This window comes from Biomphalaria glabrata, chromosome 11 (genome assembly GCF_947242115.1).
Source record: "Biomphalaria glabrata chromosome 11, xgBioGlab47.1, whole genome shotgun sequence".
NCBI classification, from domain to species: Eukaryota; Metazoa; Mollusca; class Gastropoda; family Planorbidae; genus Biomphalaria; species Biomphalaria glabrata.
The window spans coordinates 28,911,402-28,930,195 of NC_074721.1; the positions used below are offsets into that span (position 1 = coordinate 28,911,402).

The 18,794-nt window shown below is 31.8% G+C and overlaps 2 protein-coding genes across 11 annotated transcripts; both read left to right on the forward strand.

The window, feature by feature from the left end:
• Positions 1-1,591: 1,591 nt before the first annotated feature.
• On the forward strand, positions 1,592-10,549 carry LOC106058708 (peroxisomal membrane protein 11A-like). 10 transcript variants are annotated; one of them, XM_013216196.2, is made up of 7 exons: positions 1,592-1,719; positions 1,997-2,083; positions 4,063-4,229; positions 5,559-5,680; positions 6,968-7,131; positions 7,845-8,006; positions 9,205-10,549. In XM_013216196.2, the coding sequence occupies exons 3-7, from the start codon at positions 4,165-4,167 to the stop codon at positions 9,382-9,384; spliced, it is 693 nt and encodes a 230-aa protein (XP_013071650.2). In that variant the 5' UTR covers positions 1,592-1,719; positions 1,997-2,083; positions 4,063-4,164; the 3' UTR covers positions 9,385-10,549. The 10 variants fall into 10 exon arrangements, with proteins under 10 accessions (XP_013071650.2, XP_013071651.2, XP_013071652.2 ...); XM_013216197.2 differs by having other exon boundaries at positions 1,592-1,692; XM_056005070.1 differs by having other exon boundaries at positions 1,601-1,692; positions 1,970-2,083.
• A 2,526-nt stretch (positions 10,550-13,075) lies between these two features.
• On the forward strand, positions 13,076-17,632 carry LOC106058709 (ribulose-phosphate 3-epimerase-like). Its single transcript, XM_013216200.2, has 5 exons — positions 13,076-13,357; positions 14,274-14,381; positions 15,029-15,163; positions 15,773-15,859; positions 16,423-17,632. Exons 1-5 carry the CDS (start codon positions 13,115-13,117, stop codon positions 16,543-16,545), a joined length of 696 nt encoding a protein of 231 aa, XP_013071654.2. The 5' UTR covers positions 13,076-13,114; the 3' UTR covers positions 16,546-17,632.
• Positions 17,633-18,794: the final 1,162 nt, after the last annotated feature.

Sequence of the window (18,794 nt, forward strand, 5' to 3'; positions counted from 1 at the left end):
GGTCTAGGCTGTCCAGGCCTGAGCAAGTTATTATTACACAGTGCGGGACATGTCACTGTCCTCTTGGCTCATATTTCTCACGACTATGGCCATACTTCGACTCTCAACACCATTGCAGACTCCTTGGCCCACCAGGGAGGCGAATTCCACCAACTAAACAGACTGTAAGTTTTCATCATGCCCTGGCTATAATTCAAAAACAGAATGGAAAAGTGGTTTGAGTTTTTGAGTGCTGGGACAAGTCCCAAAAAGCCCGTGGAGTCTAAAAGCGCATGAGGCGCCCTGGCCGCACTTCCCGTGGTGGAGGCTGTCCAGGCCAGAGCAAGTCATTATAACACAGTGCAGGACATGCCACTGTCCTTTTGGCTCATATTTCTCACGACTATGGCCAAACTTCGACTCAGCCCCAGCTGCGGGGAAGAAGAGGAAACTTTGTTTCATATTCCAATTGACTCCCCCAGACTTGCTGTTCTCCCACAGACTTGCTGATCTTCCCCAGACTTGCTGATCTCTCTCAGGCTTGCTGATCTCCCCCTGACTTGCGGATCTCCCCCAGACTTGCTGATCTTCCCCAGACTTGCTGATCTTCCCCAGACTTGCTGATCTCCCCCAGACTTGCTGAACTCCCCCAGACTTGCTGATCTCTCCCAGACTTGCTGATCTCCCCCAGACTTGCTGATCTCCCACAGACTTGCTGATCTCCCCCAGACTTGCTGATCTCTCCCAGACTTGCCGATCTTCCCCAGACTTGCTGATCTCCCCCAAACTTGTAGATCTCTCCCAGACTTGCTGATCTCCCCCAAACTTGCTGATCTCTCCCAGACTTGCTGATCTCTCCCAAACTTGCAGATCTCTCCCAGACTTGCTGATCTCCCCCAAACTTGCAGATCTCTCCCAAACTTGCTGATCTCTCCCAGACTTGCTGATCTCCCCCAAACTTGCAGATCTTTCCCAGACTTGCTGATCTTCCCCAAACTTGCTAATCACCGTCTCGACAAATTCTCACTCAAATGGAGTTTGATGATGATGACTAGCAATAGTAACATGACAATTATTATTATGTAGGCCTATGTCAACATTAATTGTACTTTTTTTAAACTAAAGTAATAAATGGTTAACAGTGTTGCATTATATTTTTAATTTGTAAAAAGGTTTTATTCTGTCTTTTTCATTATCATCTGTCCCTTGACTTTCGTCGAAGTGGTGCTGTAACAGTTCGCGTAACCAAATCCCTTTACTGGCTGCTAACAATAGTAGCCATTATACACAATGAACAAAATACATTTCTAAATCGATTACATGTTAGGACTAGATTTAGATCTGTTGAATATTGAAAAAAAGGCCTATATTTGTATTTGCTCATTTTTTAATCTGTAGACAATTCATAATTTTAGTGGTCTTTTTTTTTCCCTTGGCTTTAAAAATGAAGATGTAAACAAAGAGTAGTTAAGTGTCAAAATCGATACATTTTTAGGTAACTTTATAGATATAAAATAAAATGGGTAACTTTCATTCACTAATCGTAACGGTAGTATCCCTTATTGGAACTCTTGTCTCTTTATTGTATAAATAGAGATTTTCTAGGGTCAAAGGTAAAGTTAGAGTTGACACTTTTTTTTTACGACTGAAAAACAAATGAATAGAGATCTATTCTAAGATCTCGAATAATATTATTGTTGTATAAAACACTCGGTAATAAAGTTGAAAGTTCACAATGAGGTCAAACAATTTATTCACGAAGCGATAAAGGCTAAACTAATCTAGAATCGATATAGTCTAGTAACAAAGTAGGATGACTATTTTACAGATCTAGAATCTAGTTAATTATTTTTAATAGATCGTCTAAAAGAATTTTAATCTAGATTGCTAGATTACTCTAGATTTACTATTTTAAGTCTATTTCCGATAATTTCGTTGATATAAAATAAATTATTGTAGAAATTTATCTGAATAATTTTTATGATACAAGTTGACTACAAGTTACAACATTCAACAGATGTCGGCTGTCAACACCAACAACTCAACGACTAACAAGTTCAACGAGATTGGTGGTTGAGTGATTGAGAGACTCACCTAAGAGCTAGTCAGTTTACTTAAAATCTAGATTATTTGATTATAGGTCTATATGACTCTATAGTCTATTTTCTATTAATTTAAGTCTAGTGACCTAGTCTATAGCATGATAATAATCTAAATCTAATTAATCTTTCTAACGACTAATTGATAGTAATTCTAAATCTTGTTTTAAAAAAAGTTTTTTTGTAAAATGTTTTACATGTTTCGGATGTTCCTTCAGAGTTGAAGATAGTTTACTTCCTAGTCCAAACCTCCAGCAGGACGACGGGGGATGGGAGCGGGCAGGGTTTGAACCCTCGACAAATCCGAACGACAGTCTAGCGCACAAACCGCACGACCAGGCAGCCAATCTTGACACCTAGATCTATAATCTATACATTGTCTACATTATAACTATATCTTTATAAATATATATATATATTATATATAGATTAGAATAGATGTAATATTTATAATAATAAGACTTACAATATCATCTAGACCAGAATTAAGTAATTGAATTAGATTTAGATTGCTTAGAGTTTAACTTTAAATTTAAGCTTTTATCCTAGATAGATATATTGTAATCTATATTAAATATATAGGCCTAGTGACTAGAGATCTGAATTCTTACTATAAATATATAATTTAGATTAAATATTTATACAAATTCTTTAGGGTAGATCTCTTCAAATCTAAATCACTATATAGTTCTATATATATAATGTAGGCAAAATGACAAGACACTATTAGTAACTATTAAAAACATAGATTGAGTAACATTGTTGAATAGGATTTCCTGTCTTTATACAGTTTGAGGGCAAAACCAAAGTTAGGTGTTAATTAGGGAACTGCTCTATGCTGGTGATGCAGATATAGATATCTAATTGATGCAGAAAAGAGTATGTACATGTGTTAATACTTTTGCTACCAATACTAAAGTCTAGTCTTTTGGACCTGTGTTGAGCACTCTGCTATATGGGAGCAGAATATGGTCCACCTACTCTAATGCTTATGGTGGATCCTAAAAATAAGCTGGCAAGACAAAATAACCAATGAAGAAGTCCTTTGAAGAACAGGGTGCCAGGACAACCAAGATGTTATCAGCAATATACGCTTCTTTTGGATGGGTCATGATCACAGAATGCCACAGGGTTGACTCCCACAAGAAATATTGTGTGTTGATAAAATAGAAGGCTAGAGAGCTGCAGGTCATACACTGATGAATGCGACATGGAGCTCTTCAGAATCAATTACCTGGTTCAGATGTCTAAATGGTTCAAGGCAAGCACACCCCTTTTATGAACCATGTGACCCGAGAAAAGCTTTTATCTCATGGCCAGGATGAGAAATTGGCTCTTCACTGATCTCTCTGTCAGGAGGCCCCATCGACTAGGTGATCATTTATTCACACCTGTCTTGGCATGTTGCACGCTCTTCCGAGCCCCTGCATGAATTCCTCCTTTCATGGGTGGCTGGAAGCTCAAGCCCCACAAAGGGGCCATCCTTATGCCAGAATCAATACCAGCAGTTGGGAGAAAGTAGCACTGTATAGAATTACATGGAAAGAAAGCATAAAGGAATAGTCCTTCATCACAGATGGTTTAATGAAGTAGGAAAAAGGCTAAAAACAAAGCAGCACCCAACCTGTGATCACACATATATGTGTATCTAGGGTTGGCCTTTTTACTCACATGAGAATTTGCAAATGGAAAAGATCTCTTGAGATGTAAAATTCCACAGTTTGACTATAAGAGGAAAATACCATTTCCAATATCGCACTGGCTAATATCAAACAGCCCAAATAATCCTAGTGTAAATTACTTAAAAGTCTGAGCTCTTAATTTAGCTAGTCAGTATTTTTACATGTAGTTAGATTGTTAGATCTCATAAACTAAGTTTAAAAATATCATCAACATCACATGATTTCTAGATTTTACACTAGTCTGTCTAGATCTAATCTAGGTTGATATTGGATGCTAGTAAATCTTACATTTTATTTTAAAGATCATTGACTAGCAAGCACTGAAAGATTTGAAGTTTCACAAGAGGAATAAGAGAATATTTTTACATCGAATTAAAAAGATTGGCCTGAATTTAATATTAAAAATGACAATTTCTAAAAATTTAATAAATTTTAACTCCCACACATCTGCGAGGGACAAGATATTCAGGTGAGTACAACTTTGAGAGAAAGCAATGAAATTTAAAATTGATTCTAACTTAATATTAAGCATACATTTTAAGTAATTAAAATTTCTCTCTTATGTTATTGGGTCTAATTTCTGAAGAAATCATTGTTTCTATAAACCATTTAACTGAAGAAAACTGCACACTATTTTTCCTTGCACAGTCTGCAAAAGAGCTGACAGCTCAGCAGCAAAAAGCTGGCTAGAAGAACAAGAAGAAGATAAACCATAAATGAATTAGTAGCTCTAATAGACAGATTTATGAGTGCCGATGTGCCTCAAATCAACAAATCAACAACAGATTTATGAAAGGAACTAAAACATAAGACTAGAAAATAACACCTGATCTGCAAACAACAATGCTTTCTTGCAACAAAGCAAGGAACCATGGGCCACAGAAACAGATGACCTTCACATCATCTGCCCTATAGACCCTAGGGTCTGAAAGGGGAACTTTTTCTTTTTAAAGGAATAAATCACATAAAAGAGTATTAATCAAAGAGTCTCAAGCCTAGTATACCATACTTGACAAATACATTTAGAATGAATTTCTTCACTCTGTTATTTTTTGCTTAAAATTACAACAATTGAAAGTCCTTGATGTTAAACGTTCTTTAGAAATATTTTTAAATTTAAGCTCCTGCAAGAACACTTGTTAAATAATTTTATACACATTTGATGTAAACCAAGATAACTTTTATCCATCCTTTTTCTTAGAACCAAAACCTATTTTAAGTGAAATAAATCAATCTTATGTGTTTGATGCTAAGACATAAATAAACTATGCAGTATATATATAGATATAGATATATAGATCTACTTGTCAAAAACATCGGACAATGCAGACAATAAATTAGATGTGGTAGAAGATATTTTTTGAAGTGATTTAATTTACTGTCTTGGCTTTTTTTACTCTAGAACTGTAATTACTGAAGTACACTTTTCAAATTTTTTTCTTTTATTTTTCTTAATTGGTAAGCACAATACAGTTAGAGCCTGACAATTTTTCTATATACCTAACTTTACTCAAAATAAAGCTGGGTGTCTTTATGAATGAAGAATGTAGAAATATCTACCAGTGTTTCTTTGGCTTATTCTCTAGCATCATTTACCTTTGCCTTTCTGTTGCAAGTATTAAGGTTTTGTGCAGTGAGTTTCTACATCCTGATCATCCATTAACTCGTCTCTCACTTTCCTTTCCCTTGAGCCAGTATTAGATTATTTAGTTGTTTTTTGTTTTTTTTTAAATATACAAAAAACTATAACCACTGTTTAACGTCATATTATTGTTTAATTTTTTAAATTGTTTTCTAGGTTAGTCCAGTATAGCTCAAAACTTATACTATGGCAGCTGACTTATGGCTCTCCAGCAGTAAAAGGAGAAGTTATTACAAGATTGAAAAAGCTAGAAGGAACTATAGGATTGTCTCGTAAATGTGAGATTTAAACTGCATTTCTAAAACAAGCAAAATATTTTTAAAAATCTTAAAAAACAAACAAAGCTTAAAGGGAAAGAACTCTGCACTTATAACTATATCTTGCAATAATGTAGAAGTTATTTCCCCCATTCATTATCAAACAATATAATTAATTGATTCATGATTTGTTAGGTACGGTTAATAATTTTTTAAAGTTTCTACTTAATCAGAGTATGGGTGTGGAAGAAATGATGTGTTCAATTATCTAAGGGGATGAAACCCTACATATTTAGCCATATCTATGAATACTGAAGGATTATTTACCCTTGTTGGTATCAATCAAAATAATCAATTACAATAATTAATTGTCTAATTGTTGTTTTTTTATTCATGTTTTGTCTATACTAATGAATAATTGTGCTAAGTTTCAACTTGATCCGAGAATAGGAGTGGGAGAAATAGCGTGCACACACTTTTTACTAGACAGACAGACAGAGTGAGTTCACATAAGCTTTGCTAATATTTATTGCACATTAGTTTTATACAAAGGTCAAATCAAAAACAAGTCTAATTTTGTTGTATAAATACTTTCATCATTATTAATGAATGGAATTGCAGCATATTAGACCACCAAATCTACAGTAGTCAAACCACACTAGGTCATTTTTGTTTCTTAACAAAAAATTATTAGAGATACAGCTTTTAAAAACTAAAAGTATTTCTTACAAATTGTCAGCATAAAAATGTAACTTTTAGCTGTGGATTCAATTCAGTTTTTTCTCTACTACTTTATTGTGGCAGTCTTTTACACAAACTCCGCTCCAGGTTAATTCATGTCTTGACATCTCCTTAATATTTTTCTTTAAATATTACACATATATTGTAAACTGGCGTATCAAGGGCTAATTTTTTTTTTTACATTCAATTTTACAATAGATTGGTAAGTTATTTTTTGAGCAATTAACTAGAATAGAGTGGTTTATTTATAATTTTTTATTAAAAAACAAATTTCTAATGAAGAAATTGTTTTACAATTCTGTTTTGATAGAAAATTTAGTCAATGAAATCTACTTTAAAAATCACTCAAAAAACCACATTGCAAACTTTAAAAATATTATTTTAAATATTATTTTATTTATAGGAAGAAACTTTTAAACTCATGTTATATAAATATATATATTTTCTTTATATATACTCTATTGAATCTCGCTTATATTTGCTGATAGAACTTGATGATACAAGTAACATTTAGCATTTACAATGCTTTAAAATGTTTTTATTTTATTGCTTTTTTTTAATATTCAGTGCTTCGATTGGGTAATTTTGTGGAAATGGCCTTTAAAACTATTGATGCCCTGAACACACCTGACGTTACTCTTAGAGTGCTGAGTGTCATCTCTAATGCCTCAAAAGTTGTGTGGCTCTTCATAGATAACATGCTTTGGTTTGGAAAAATTGATGTCATTAAGGTATTTGATCAAAGCTAAACTTTAATAAAAAAGACACTAAAAATCTGCTGGATAACTAAATATAATTTTATCAAAGTCATTGTTTTCCATGAGCTCTTGTTTAATGGACTAAATTGCCAAATTAGAGAGTCATAAAGTTTTCATCGTGGACTGCAATTAATTTTTGATCAACTTATGCCGTACAAATATAGCCACACCTACAACTGTCAGAAATATGTAAATAAAGACAATATGCTTTGAAAATAAAATAACAACATGTACCATGTGTCTCAGAAAAGAGTGGATGTGTACAAGTGCATTGCCTTAAGAGATTCAAAGAAAACTAGTAAATTTGTTCAAGGGGGTCTACTTGTTATATTTATTTTAACAAAGAATATAGGAGATGAACAAAGTAGGAAAAATAATATACATTTCTCTTAACATTTTAAATACAGTAGTTTCTGTTTGTTCATGTATGTACAAGAGAAAGTTTAACCTTAGCTTGACGCCCATCACTACTTGATGCCCAGTGCAGCCCGCACCACTCGCACATTGCTAGCTATGCCTTTGCCTAATCTAGATTATTGTTTTTATTTCTTTGTATGTGTTTTATGGTAATTTATATGTGAAATAATTAATTTTTATGTTTCTTGCAATGTTTTAATTTATCCTTTAGTCCTTCTTATTCAATGATAATACTGTTAACATGTCAGAATTTATTTTGTAAAACCTAGATGGATCAGGCTTTCTGGACCCAGTGGTCACTAAGAGCATGGTTGCTGGCTTTGGCAACTGCTAGTATAGTTAGCATGGTGAAGCTGCAGTCTGTACACAACCAATTGCATCACTTCCGCAAAGAGCATGGGAGGAAGGCTAAACTCACTAGTAAACTTCAGGTATTATTTTTAAATCAAGCAAGCTGTTACTGTGAAGTGAAAGCTAATAAATCATTATTGTCATGGGCATGAAGTTCCTTCGTGTAATTAATACATTTTTTGTTCATCCAGTCAAATGACAAAAATAATTTGACACAGTCAAGCTTCTTCTCTAAATGTTTATTTGTGAACAAGTCTGATATTTAGCATAGTATTGGTCAGGCGCATTGTTTCTAGCTTCCACTGACTGACTCTCATTTCCTGTCACAAATACTCTGATATATATACCCTGGGCCTGATTAAGAAATGTGAGGTTTAGATGTCAAGAGGGGGGGGGGGAGTTGGTCAATAAATAACACTACTCTAGGTATCACAGTACAAATAGTATATTGTCTCCATGTCACTGTCTGGCTCATTGTGAGAGATATAAAATTTAAAAAAAAAAAGGATGCTGTATAGTTCTCCTCCTTGAAATATATCTTTTTCATTCTTTTGAGTATTAATGTTATGGATGGATATTAATGTTATCAGGCTACAGTTATAGTATCAAATGTTACATTTTTTAAAAATCCAATTTTACAATAGATTGGTAAAATCCAGTTATTTTTTGAATAATTAACTAGAAATAGTACATCCCTGCCATTAGTCATTGTCTAGTTTGAGTGGGATTGGACATGCTAGTTGATACAAACTATGGATGCAACACTAAAATTACTCCCAAGTATTTGACACAAGCATGCACTTATCCACATACCTGCCAGGTTTTATTAATTTGTTCCACTCTAATTCAAAACTCTGACTACATAAATACATTTCACTACACATTTTGTTGTAATGTTTAAGCTGTTTTAAAATTTAAAAAAAAAGTCTCTTTCTTTTATAAAAAAAAAAAGCAATATACAAAAACATTTTTTATTGTCGTTTTTTTTTAATTTGGCATATAAATGCCATTTTCTAATAACATAAACAAACCAATTGACTTGTGTATAAAATGAAAAATGTTGCTAACTTTTTTTTTGTCATTCATAGTTGTTCACTATTATTTTATTTCATTTACTTTTTTCTGATCTCATTGGTGGACTGTATTAGATCTTTGAGTGATCAACATAGCTCATTTCATTGTTGGATTGTTCAAATAGATTTCTAAAACTCAACATGATGCTTCATTTCAAATCTATTCAGACACCAGTCTGACAATTGCTGACACTTTCTTTTACAGATTGAAATGCATGCAGCCAGAATGAACTTCTGGAGAGATTTCTGTGATCTGTTTATCCCACTGGGTGGATTGAGTTACGTGAGCCCAGGCTTTGCTGCACTAACTGGTGTCATCTCCTCTATCATTGGCTTTCAACAGGAATGGGAGAAACACATTAAACCTTTCCAACCTGAGATATAGTTTTAGGGAAGTAAATTAATTGTAACATAACCATTGGTTAATGAGATTTAAAATCAACACATATAGCTGATAGCAACATAACTAGGTATTTATGAACATTGATACTCCATTACTAATATGTAAGAAATATTATAAGCCATTCATCTTAAAACAGTTTGTAGAACTATTTTACTAGGACCACATTCAAAATTTTGATTTAATTCTCCAATGCAATCGTCTCTTCCTTTCTTTCTTTAGATTTTTTTTCCCTCTGCTCCTCTTCTTTTGTTGAAAAGATAAAGTCAAATACATTTTTTGGCTATTTCAAAATAATGTTCATTATGATACTATAATGAAGTAAATGATTTTTTTAAATCCAAATGTTGTCAAGTAAAAATAAAAAATATATTCCTTTCCTTTATGTTGTTTGGACCCTATTTTTTTTTAAAGAAATTTAAATATAGTGATAATATAAAAAATGTATGCCAGCTTTTGTTACTTAACAAAAATTATTACTCTTTTCATATTTGTAGCAACTTTGTATTTTAACTCAGTAAATTAATTAAGAACTATTCAAATGACTCAAACACAATTTATAGCTAGCTGTTTAAATTAATAAATATTTCTATCATTCCATTGTTGTATACTGCATTTTGAGAGAGTTGTATGACAACAATTTGATATCAACTTTTAACCATTAATCTTCATAGATTATCTTACTCATAACAGTGTCACTTCTTACAATTAAAAAAAAAAGAGCACACTGCAATAGTGTTGTGACACTTTAAGAATTCCAATGTGAACTAACCTATGAAATATATTTATGGTCTCACCACTGCATTCAACTCATTTAAATACCAATTGATGAAAGATGTTCAGTCAGTCAGAATTAATACATCAGTTGTAAATTTGGACACAAAAATGGTAAAAGTGTCTGCTTTGAATTTTTTTATAATGTCTATGTTTTAGGAGACCCACAAAAATGTTTCAGACTTATAAAAAATAATTTTGTTTACTTACAATTTACTGAAAGTATGAAAATATATTTTAATATGCTTTTATCTTTATGGAGAATCACTAGCTACTTTTCGAAACTTCACTAGCTACTTTTTGAAACTTCACTAACAAGTAAAAGGTAATAGTTGTCATATAGTTCTCTTACTGATGCAGAAGGGACACATTTTTGTTGCATATTTTCATAGGTATTTTTTTCATAAACCTAAAAAATTCTTCTAGTGGATATGAAATATCAGCAGCTTATATTTCTAAGTATCAAAAAATCATAGGGTTTTTTATCACCAGATATATAGTCATTACATTATCAACTTATACCATATATTATTCTAAATGAATTTGTGTTAGTCTGGAATTTAGTTTCATACAAGTCCATTCATGTAAAAATGTTCTATTTTAAAGCTAGTTCTAAGAGATTAGCTTTAAATTTTGTTGCCTTTGTTATTATATTGTCTGTTATATGTTTTAAGAGATTCTGTTTGGCAATCGTTTCTATTTATGTTGTGTGTACAGAGATTATGATGTATCAGCATTTACTGAAACTGAGTCTTGTACACATATTTAATGTTGTAGTTGACCTATATTTTTTTGTTTGTAATTAATGTATTTTTTTGTATGTAAATCTGGATAATGAAGCAAAAGTGACACAGTTGCTATGCTGATGGTCAGATATTTGAAATATTTTGTCTTTCTGTTTATCAAAGAGTTGGTCTTTCTTATTTCTTTCTCTGGTTTCTTGTACACTCTGTCATTATATTTAACTCTATTGATCTATTGTTATTAACTCATAATTGTTGCTTAAGTCAAAGGTTTTTGTTTTTATTTACCGGTGAAGTTTTATTTAGGTAATGTCATTTTTTTCTTTTGGGTTATTAACAAAATAAAATTATAATTATTTAAAAAAATAGAAGTGTACATTTAATGCTTTATCATGTTTATCTTTATTAACTAAATTTTAAATCTTTCATTATCTGTAAAGATATTAAGTGTTCAATCGACAGTATTTGATTTTAAATAAGTCAAAAACATTATTTCAGAAATGCATTATAGGCAGACAAAAATTGCAAATATTTTACAAATTTAATTCAATACTTTTTTTTATTTGCAACAAATATTTTATTGTTCCATGAATTACTTTGCTTGTGATTAATATAAGTAAAAGTAAAGTACACCTTTCAGACCTTGTGACGTATAGGGCAGATGATGTAAAGCTCATCTGTTTTTGTGGCCAACAGTTAGAAAGGGTGTCATGCGCCAGCCTTTACTTTTTCCCAACTAATGTCAGGTGCCCATTAGAACTGGGTGGACTCATGGTATCCTAAAAATCCCTAAATTCAAAATCCCAGATTCTAACCTGAGGCCCCTCTTTTGAAAGCCAAGCACTTTACCACTAAGCGACCTTTAATGCAATAATTTGGTTTTCTAATATTTAAGTCATTATTGTTAAATCTTCTGTATACATTTGTAAAAGAGATTAAATATAAGAGCTAGTTTTAAAATTGCTTTAAAAGACTTCAGTCTTAAACTAAACAAGAAAAACATAAAATTACTTTTTTAAAAAGACAATACCACTTAATACAATTTATAGAGCTATGTTTTTTCCATTAGTAACTAATAAATGTTAAATTAACAAGGATGGATCATTTATTTTTTTCTTTTCCCAAAGATATACAGCAACTGTCAAATTTCTAGGAAAATGGTTAGAGCCATTTTTGAGATCCATGTCCACCCACCCAGGTTTCAGGTTTTTTGTTTCCACAATGTTGTGAATTGAATAGAGTATTGTAAACGGTTTGAGTAGGCCTATAAATAAAACCATTAAAACCAAGTTTGTAATTGATGAATTAATTAGATCTAAGGAAACAAATAAAATGTCTCTTTTTTTTAGAAGATTCAATTGAAAAAAAAAGCGGTTTATTATCAGATGGAGTTGGATGATGATGATTATGTGGTAATTTCACTCCATTAAAATAAATAAACATTTCTGTAGGCCTAACTTACTCAACCAGAATTTAAGTCATTGGTTAACATACATGACTAGATGCATGACGCGTAGGACGTAGGCCTAATCTTCTCTTTTGAAGTAACGTCTGTATTATAAAAGATAAGAAAAAAAAAGATCATTATGCCTAGGCTACTATCTATGCGTATCCTTGTAAGGATCGTGTGTTAATCTACTCGTGGCGGCAACAGTATATAGGGCCTTCTAATATATGAGGTCAATTCCTATACTGGCTATATTAGCTGTTAGCGCTGCCCTCGGCTTTTTCGAACGAGCAGGTTCGTTCCGAGGCGCGGTGCGCCGTGTTCTCGGCCAGTGGCATAGCTAGGATTTTGCCATTATTTAGGGGCCCGGGGGAGGGGCCTAGATCAAATTGGGGGCCCTGCATTTTGCTTAATATTTAATGTAAACAAAATTTCGAACACTCATTAGGGGATTTTCTAATTCACCCCCTACCCTAGCTACGCCACTGTCAATGGCTATGGTCGATACTATTGTGTGAACCTTCAGACATGACTAGGGGTACCTTATTTTCTTTTCTATGTCAAACCATTAGTAAATAATGCGAGATCAAAGTCAAAATTTGAATTTTTGACCTTGGGGTGTATGGAGTGCATAAGTTACTCTAGTTTTAACTGGCAGAGTTTTGAACTTCAGACAAAAATCTGCTGTAGATTTTTTTTTTTTTCCGTAGTTATCTCCCCTGACAGTAAATCATAACAACTCGGATGTAAAATGGCGCTGTCCAGTGGATCTTGTTGCAAGCTTGCTCCGTCTATATTGAATGCTGATTTATCTAATTTAGCTGCGGAATGTCAAAAATTAATGGAAGCCGGATCAGATTATCTTCATCTCGATGTCATGGACGGTCATTTTGTACCGAACTTAACATTTGGTCACCCTGTTGTCAAATGTTTGCGACCAAAACTTCCAGACGTTTTCTTTGAAATGCACATGATGGTAGCTGATCCCGAAAAGGTAATCTAGAATCTAGATCTAGTTAGAGGTCTAGACTCTAGATCTATAGACTTTATTACTAGTCTAGTTTAGAGCAGTGTTTATCACCCCCACCCCCCAAACTTAAGAAAAAAAAAGGTAGAATCTAGATCTGGAGGATCACTATTATTACTATTATTCACTATAATGACTATACGTCTATAGTCTATAGTCTCTATAGCTAAGTATAGACTACTGTACTAGTTACTTACTAGTACTATAGATTTTATTATACTTTATTAACTTTATAGAAGAGTATAGTTACAGTAAAGTATAAAAAAAAATACTAGACTAGATCTATTTATAAATAATTAATAAATATTGAATAATATTTCTAAAGTTCCCCCAGCAGATCCCGCCAGTCAGACAAGTCACAAGTGTAATCTAGCGTCTAGACAAAATCATTAAAAATTAGTAATGACTCTGTATTAGTGTATTCTGACTTCATTAACAACACAATTACAATCTAGGCCTAAGCTACTAGAGTCGACTAGGACTAGACATATTCACATAATTTCAATTTGAATTCTTTTTTTCCCTGTCAATAAATATAATTGCTGATCTGATACTTTTTTAATTAAAAGAAATTAAAAAATCATGTGTATAAATGTTAGTGTTTATTGCCATTGTCGTCAGATATTGTGCCTTCTTTGGATGACATGATGTGGTTCTTAGCAAAACAATCTGTAGTGAAGTTAATCATATATATCACAATTTTCAAATTCTGTTAATAAAATCATTAATCATGGTTCTTATACCAAAAATACATGACATTTTAATATCTAATAGGGTGTACTTTTTATTACCATACAAATAAGGTGGAATGTGTATTATTTGGATTTAAATTAAATATTACCAGAGGTTGTGCTTAAAGCATAAAGTTGTAATTTTATTTCAGTGGATTGAAGGCATGGCTGATGCTGGAGCGGATATGTACACATTTCATTATGAGGCAACTAAAGATCCGGCAGGATGTATTCGAAAAATACGAGAGGCAGGAATGAAGGTATTTTGTCCTTAGTGTTTCAAAATGTGATGAATTGTTCCATTTTTTTTTAAATAATTTTTAGTGATCAATCATATGCATAACTGACAATTTATATTATTAGAAAATATATGTCAAGTCTATGCCCCCCACAACTAAATTATAAAAAAGCTTAATTTTTAAAATGTCTTAAATCTGGATTAAATACCAGTATTTATCCCCCTGCTTTGCCTGGCATTTCACCCAGTTATGTCCCTACATGATTAACATCATAACAATTACGAGAGTAAAACAAAATTTGGATTATAGGAGTATAACTGGGGTAATGATATCATTAAAGTTTTCTTTTTTATTTATTGTTAATTTTATGCTGTTGAAAATCAGAAGAGAATACCCTATTACATCATTAAATAGAATTTTCTGGACTGAAACTGTTAAATTCATTGAAGTAAAGCTTACCTTTGGTACTTTGATTTTTTTTCAGTAATCCAGTAATGCAGACTATCAAGAACTAAATAATGTTATGATTATTACACTTTACTGTTTGACACTTCTCTCCCTTGGTATAAAAAAAAGACTAAAAAGTTTTGAGGCTTATTTATAATAATATATTTACTGTAAAATACAATGATCAAAAACATTGATGTAACTTTATGGCTTTTATCCAGGCTGGCATGGGAATCAATCCACCAACAGATGTTGAAGTTGTTCTACCCTTTATTGACCTTTTAGACTGTGTCCTAATTATGACTGTCAATCCAGGGTTTGGAGGTCAGAAGTTCATGTCAGATTGTTTGCCTAAAGTAAGCAATTTTCAGCATTTTTATTTGACAGGTTTTTTTTTTCGATTTCTAAATACCTGCTTTATATGTGTGATATTAACAAATTGTTTGAAAGTAATGTGTGCTCCATCTCATTTGCTGGCCTGAACAATAGAAAAATTGAAAGGTGTGTGTGTGTGTGGGGGGGGGGGGTGTTTAGAGTGCATTGTAGTATGAATTCAGTTAATTTATTGTAATCATAAGTCTGCATTCTGTTCAACCTTATAATTGTAATAAATATGGGGCTTTCAAATTATAATTGTAAGAAAAATGGTGCTTTTAAATTATAATTGTAAGAAAAATGGTGCTTTAAAATTATAATTGTAAGAAAAATGGTGCTTTTAAATTATAATTGTAATAAATATGGGGCTTTCAAATTATAAGTGTAAGAAAAATGGTGCTTTTAAATTATAATGACTAAGGAAGAAACAAAGTGAATAAATTTGAAACAAAAAATAGTCTTGGTGGGCTGCATGCATCCTTTCTATGCCTAATCCTTAGTTAAATTTACTTCCATTTTTTAATCAGAAAATGAAAGGCTTAGCTATTTACATTTTGTATTGCCACTTATTGTTTTATATTTTGAACCAGATTGAATTCTTGAGACAGAAGTACAAACATCTAGATATAGGAGTGGATGGTGGAGTTGGTCCAAAAACAATACAGGAGTGTGCTGATGTAAGGTTTTTGTGTTTTTAAATGTGAATATATGTGAACATTTATAGTTTTTTTTTAAAGCGTTTTTTTTTTTTTTTTTGGCCAAGTACCCTTTGAGTGGATTCATCATTTTCACTTCTCTCCAGATATCTTAATTTATCAACTGGCACAATTTCATCAACTTCCCTTTCTTTTTTCTTTTTGTTTATTTGTTTGTTTTACATGTTTTGGATATTCCTTTAGGAAATGAAGATAATTACATCCTGCCCCAAACCTTCTGCAGAAGAAGACATTTTCACCACTCAATTACAATCAGATCTTTAGTATTATCTCCTACTGTCAAGTCGAGTATGTTTAAATTGACTTGTGATAGAGAAATAGTAGTGTGATCTGTGCCATCAGCTACCAGTATTTGGCTTTGGAAAGAATCTTCAATACAATTTGATAAAAGCTTGTTGATGAAAGAAAGACCTATTAAAAGGCCTATTCTAAGCAGAAAAGGTTTGCTATGAACATTGTTACAACTGTCATATATTTTTAGAGGCATCTATCAAATAAAATTCCTGTTCTTGTTACCTGTTTAGGTTGGAGCCAATCTGATAGTGTCTGGAAGTGCTTTGGTTCAACATGAGAACCCCAAACTGTGCATCACACAAATGAGAAACATCATCAATGCAGGCCTGGAAAGATTTCACCAAGACAGATAACAAAGCTTTTTTACTAGAGCATTTACTCATACCTTGGTCTTTTTATAGTTTTAGTAAATTAATTACTATTTTGTTTCTTGTATTGTCTCTATGTGTAAATAGTTAAATTATTTTTAAAATATTTAGGATTTTTTTTTTTAAATTATTTAACCTTGCCAATATTGTAATGTTTTGTTGTTTGTTTGTTTTTTTCCTTGTTTAGATATACATTTTATAAATTTATGCATGATTTTGTATTTAATTTGAAAGTCTTCTTATTACAACTATTCAGATACTGTCTTACTGTTAGACTTCAACACTAGAGTAATGAAGTTGTCCTACATTTGGGGAGTTACAAAAAATGTGTTTCTTTCCAGATTGTGTCCCACTTCATGACATAGCAATAAATTGTTTTTACTTTACTTTGACCTCTACAGCAACTAAGAGCAGACTTTGTATGAAAATTTACTCAGTGTTTTTAACACCCCAGGGTTTTAGTCTATCTGCACAGAGACACATTTGAGCTAAAAATTTGATTTCTGTAACTGTCCATGGTAACAACCACTGAGCATTAACAATGAAAGTTGAATGAGCGTTTTCTGTGAAAGCAAATTGAGCATTAACTATGGAAGTATAATTCATGTTTTTCTTTCTTGTTGCTGATTCAATTTTTTTATCTATCATAATAAATTTAGTATAATAATTTTTTTCTTCCTCTAAACCTTTGCTGGAGTTTAATGTTATGGAAACCTATAATTGTAGATTAATATTTTGCTTTTCATTCATAGAGTTTATATTCTTGTACAGGAGCTATTAATTTGTGTGTTGTTGTTTTTTTTTAATATACCTCTGAGAGATAAATTTAAAGGTGATGTTCTATTTTTGTTACTGTAAAGTAGTCCTTTGTAGCTGTGTACATTTGATAATTAGTGTTAAAGTTTTATTAATGTCAGATGTGGTTAGATGACCAAATAACTCCTGTGATCTTTTTAATCCATAGAATAATATCTAAACTACCAAAACTTTACTTATAGTGAGATGTTTATTGGCAGGTTTCAATATTCTTAGTCAACTCTCAACAACGACAAGCCTAACTTCCCTGATACAATAAGAAAAGTCTCTATGTTCATTTTCTTATTACAGTTCTAATATTCCTATGAATTCAATGAGCTGATTGATGTTAAGATAGGTTTAGTGTGAACCTGCACTGAACCTGTCTTAACAAGTGTTATTGAATGATTATCCTAGTAATGGTTTTGTAAATGGCTAATCTCTCATTCAAGGAAGAAATGTCTACATTTCGTTTAATGTATATTTATTTTGAATATTGCAGTCCACTTTGTATAATATGAAACACTGCTTATTAAACGTTATTTTAAATTATTTTCGACTTGTATACATACAAAGACAGAACTGTTTGCAATAAATGTCTTTAAAAATATATGAAATTGCAATTCCCTTATTAATATGGTCTCCTCTGTTTTGTTACTATTAATAGTGAATAGTTGTAAAAATGGCGTATTTTTATGACAAATAACTTAAATATTTAAATTTGAAAAATTAAACTTTTGCTTTCAGAAAAGTAAAAAAGTAGCAGTTGCACCAGAACTTGGTAAATCTAAAATATCATGTCATTATATTTCTAACATCTTTTCTAGTTTTTGCTATCTAAACTGAATGAACCAACAGACCACAAAAACTAATAGCAGTTATTTCCCTTTGAGGGGCAGAAAGAAAAAAAAAGGGGGAAAACTTGCAGACCACAGAAGGGTTTCCTGAGGCTATGTTTATTTCTCTTTGAATATTTTTGGAGAAATAACCACATACACATAAGAGGATCAATATAGTGAAAGATGAAGTATAGCATTAAAGTCCTATCTGTAACAAAACTTCAATCACTCCACAAGATATTAGTCACATCTCGAGTTTGGACCTGAATGTTTCTGATAAGCAAAACATTGTAACTAGAAAAAAAAAAGATAATGTGAAGATGAAATGCTACAGACCTATCAGTGAGCTAAAATATTCAAAACACTATATAATTATCTTTCTATTTTATTCTAACACATATCTTGTATATATGAACTCTTAGTTGTCCCTCCCCCTTCCCATACATGATTTTAAGTAAAAAAAAAAAGAGTTAAAGTAATTTTTTGGTTACTGCACTGTAACACAGGACATTTTGATATTAAAAAACAAACAATGCTTATCATGAAGCCATAATTTTTAAATACAAAGACATAACCAAATAATCTGGCTAAATAATTGAG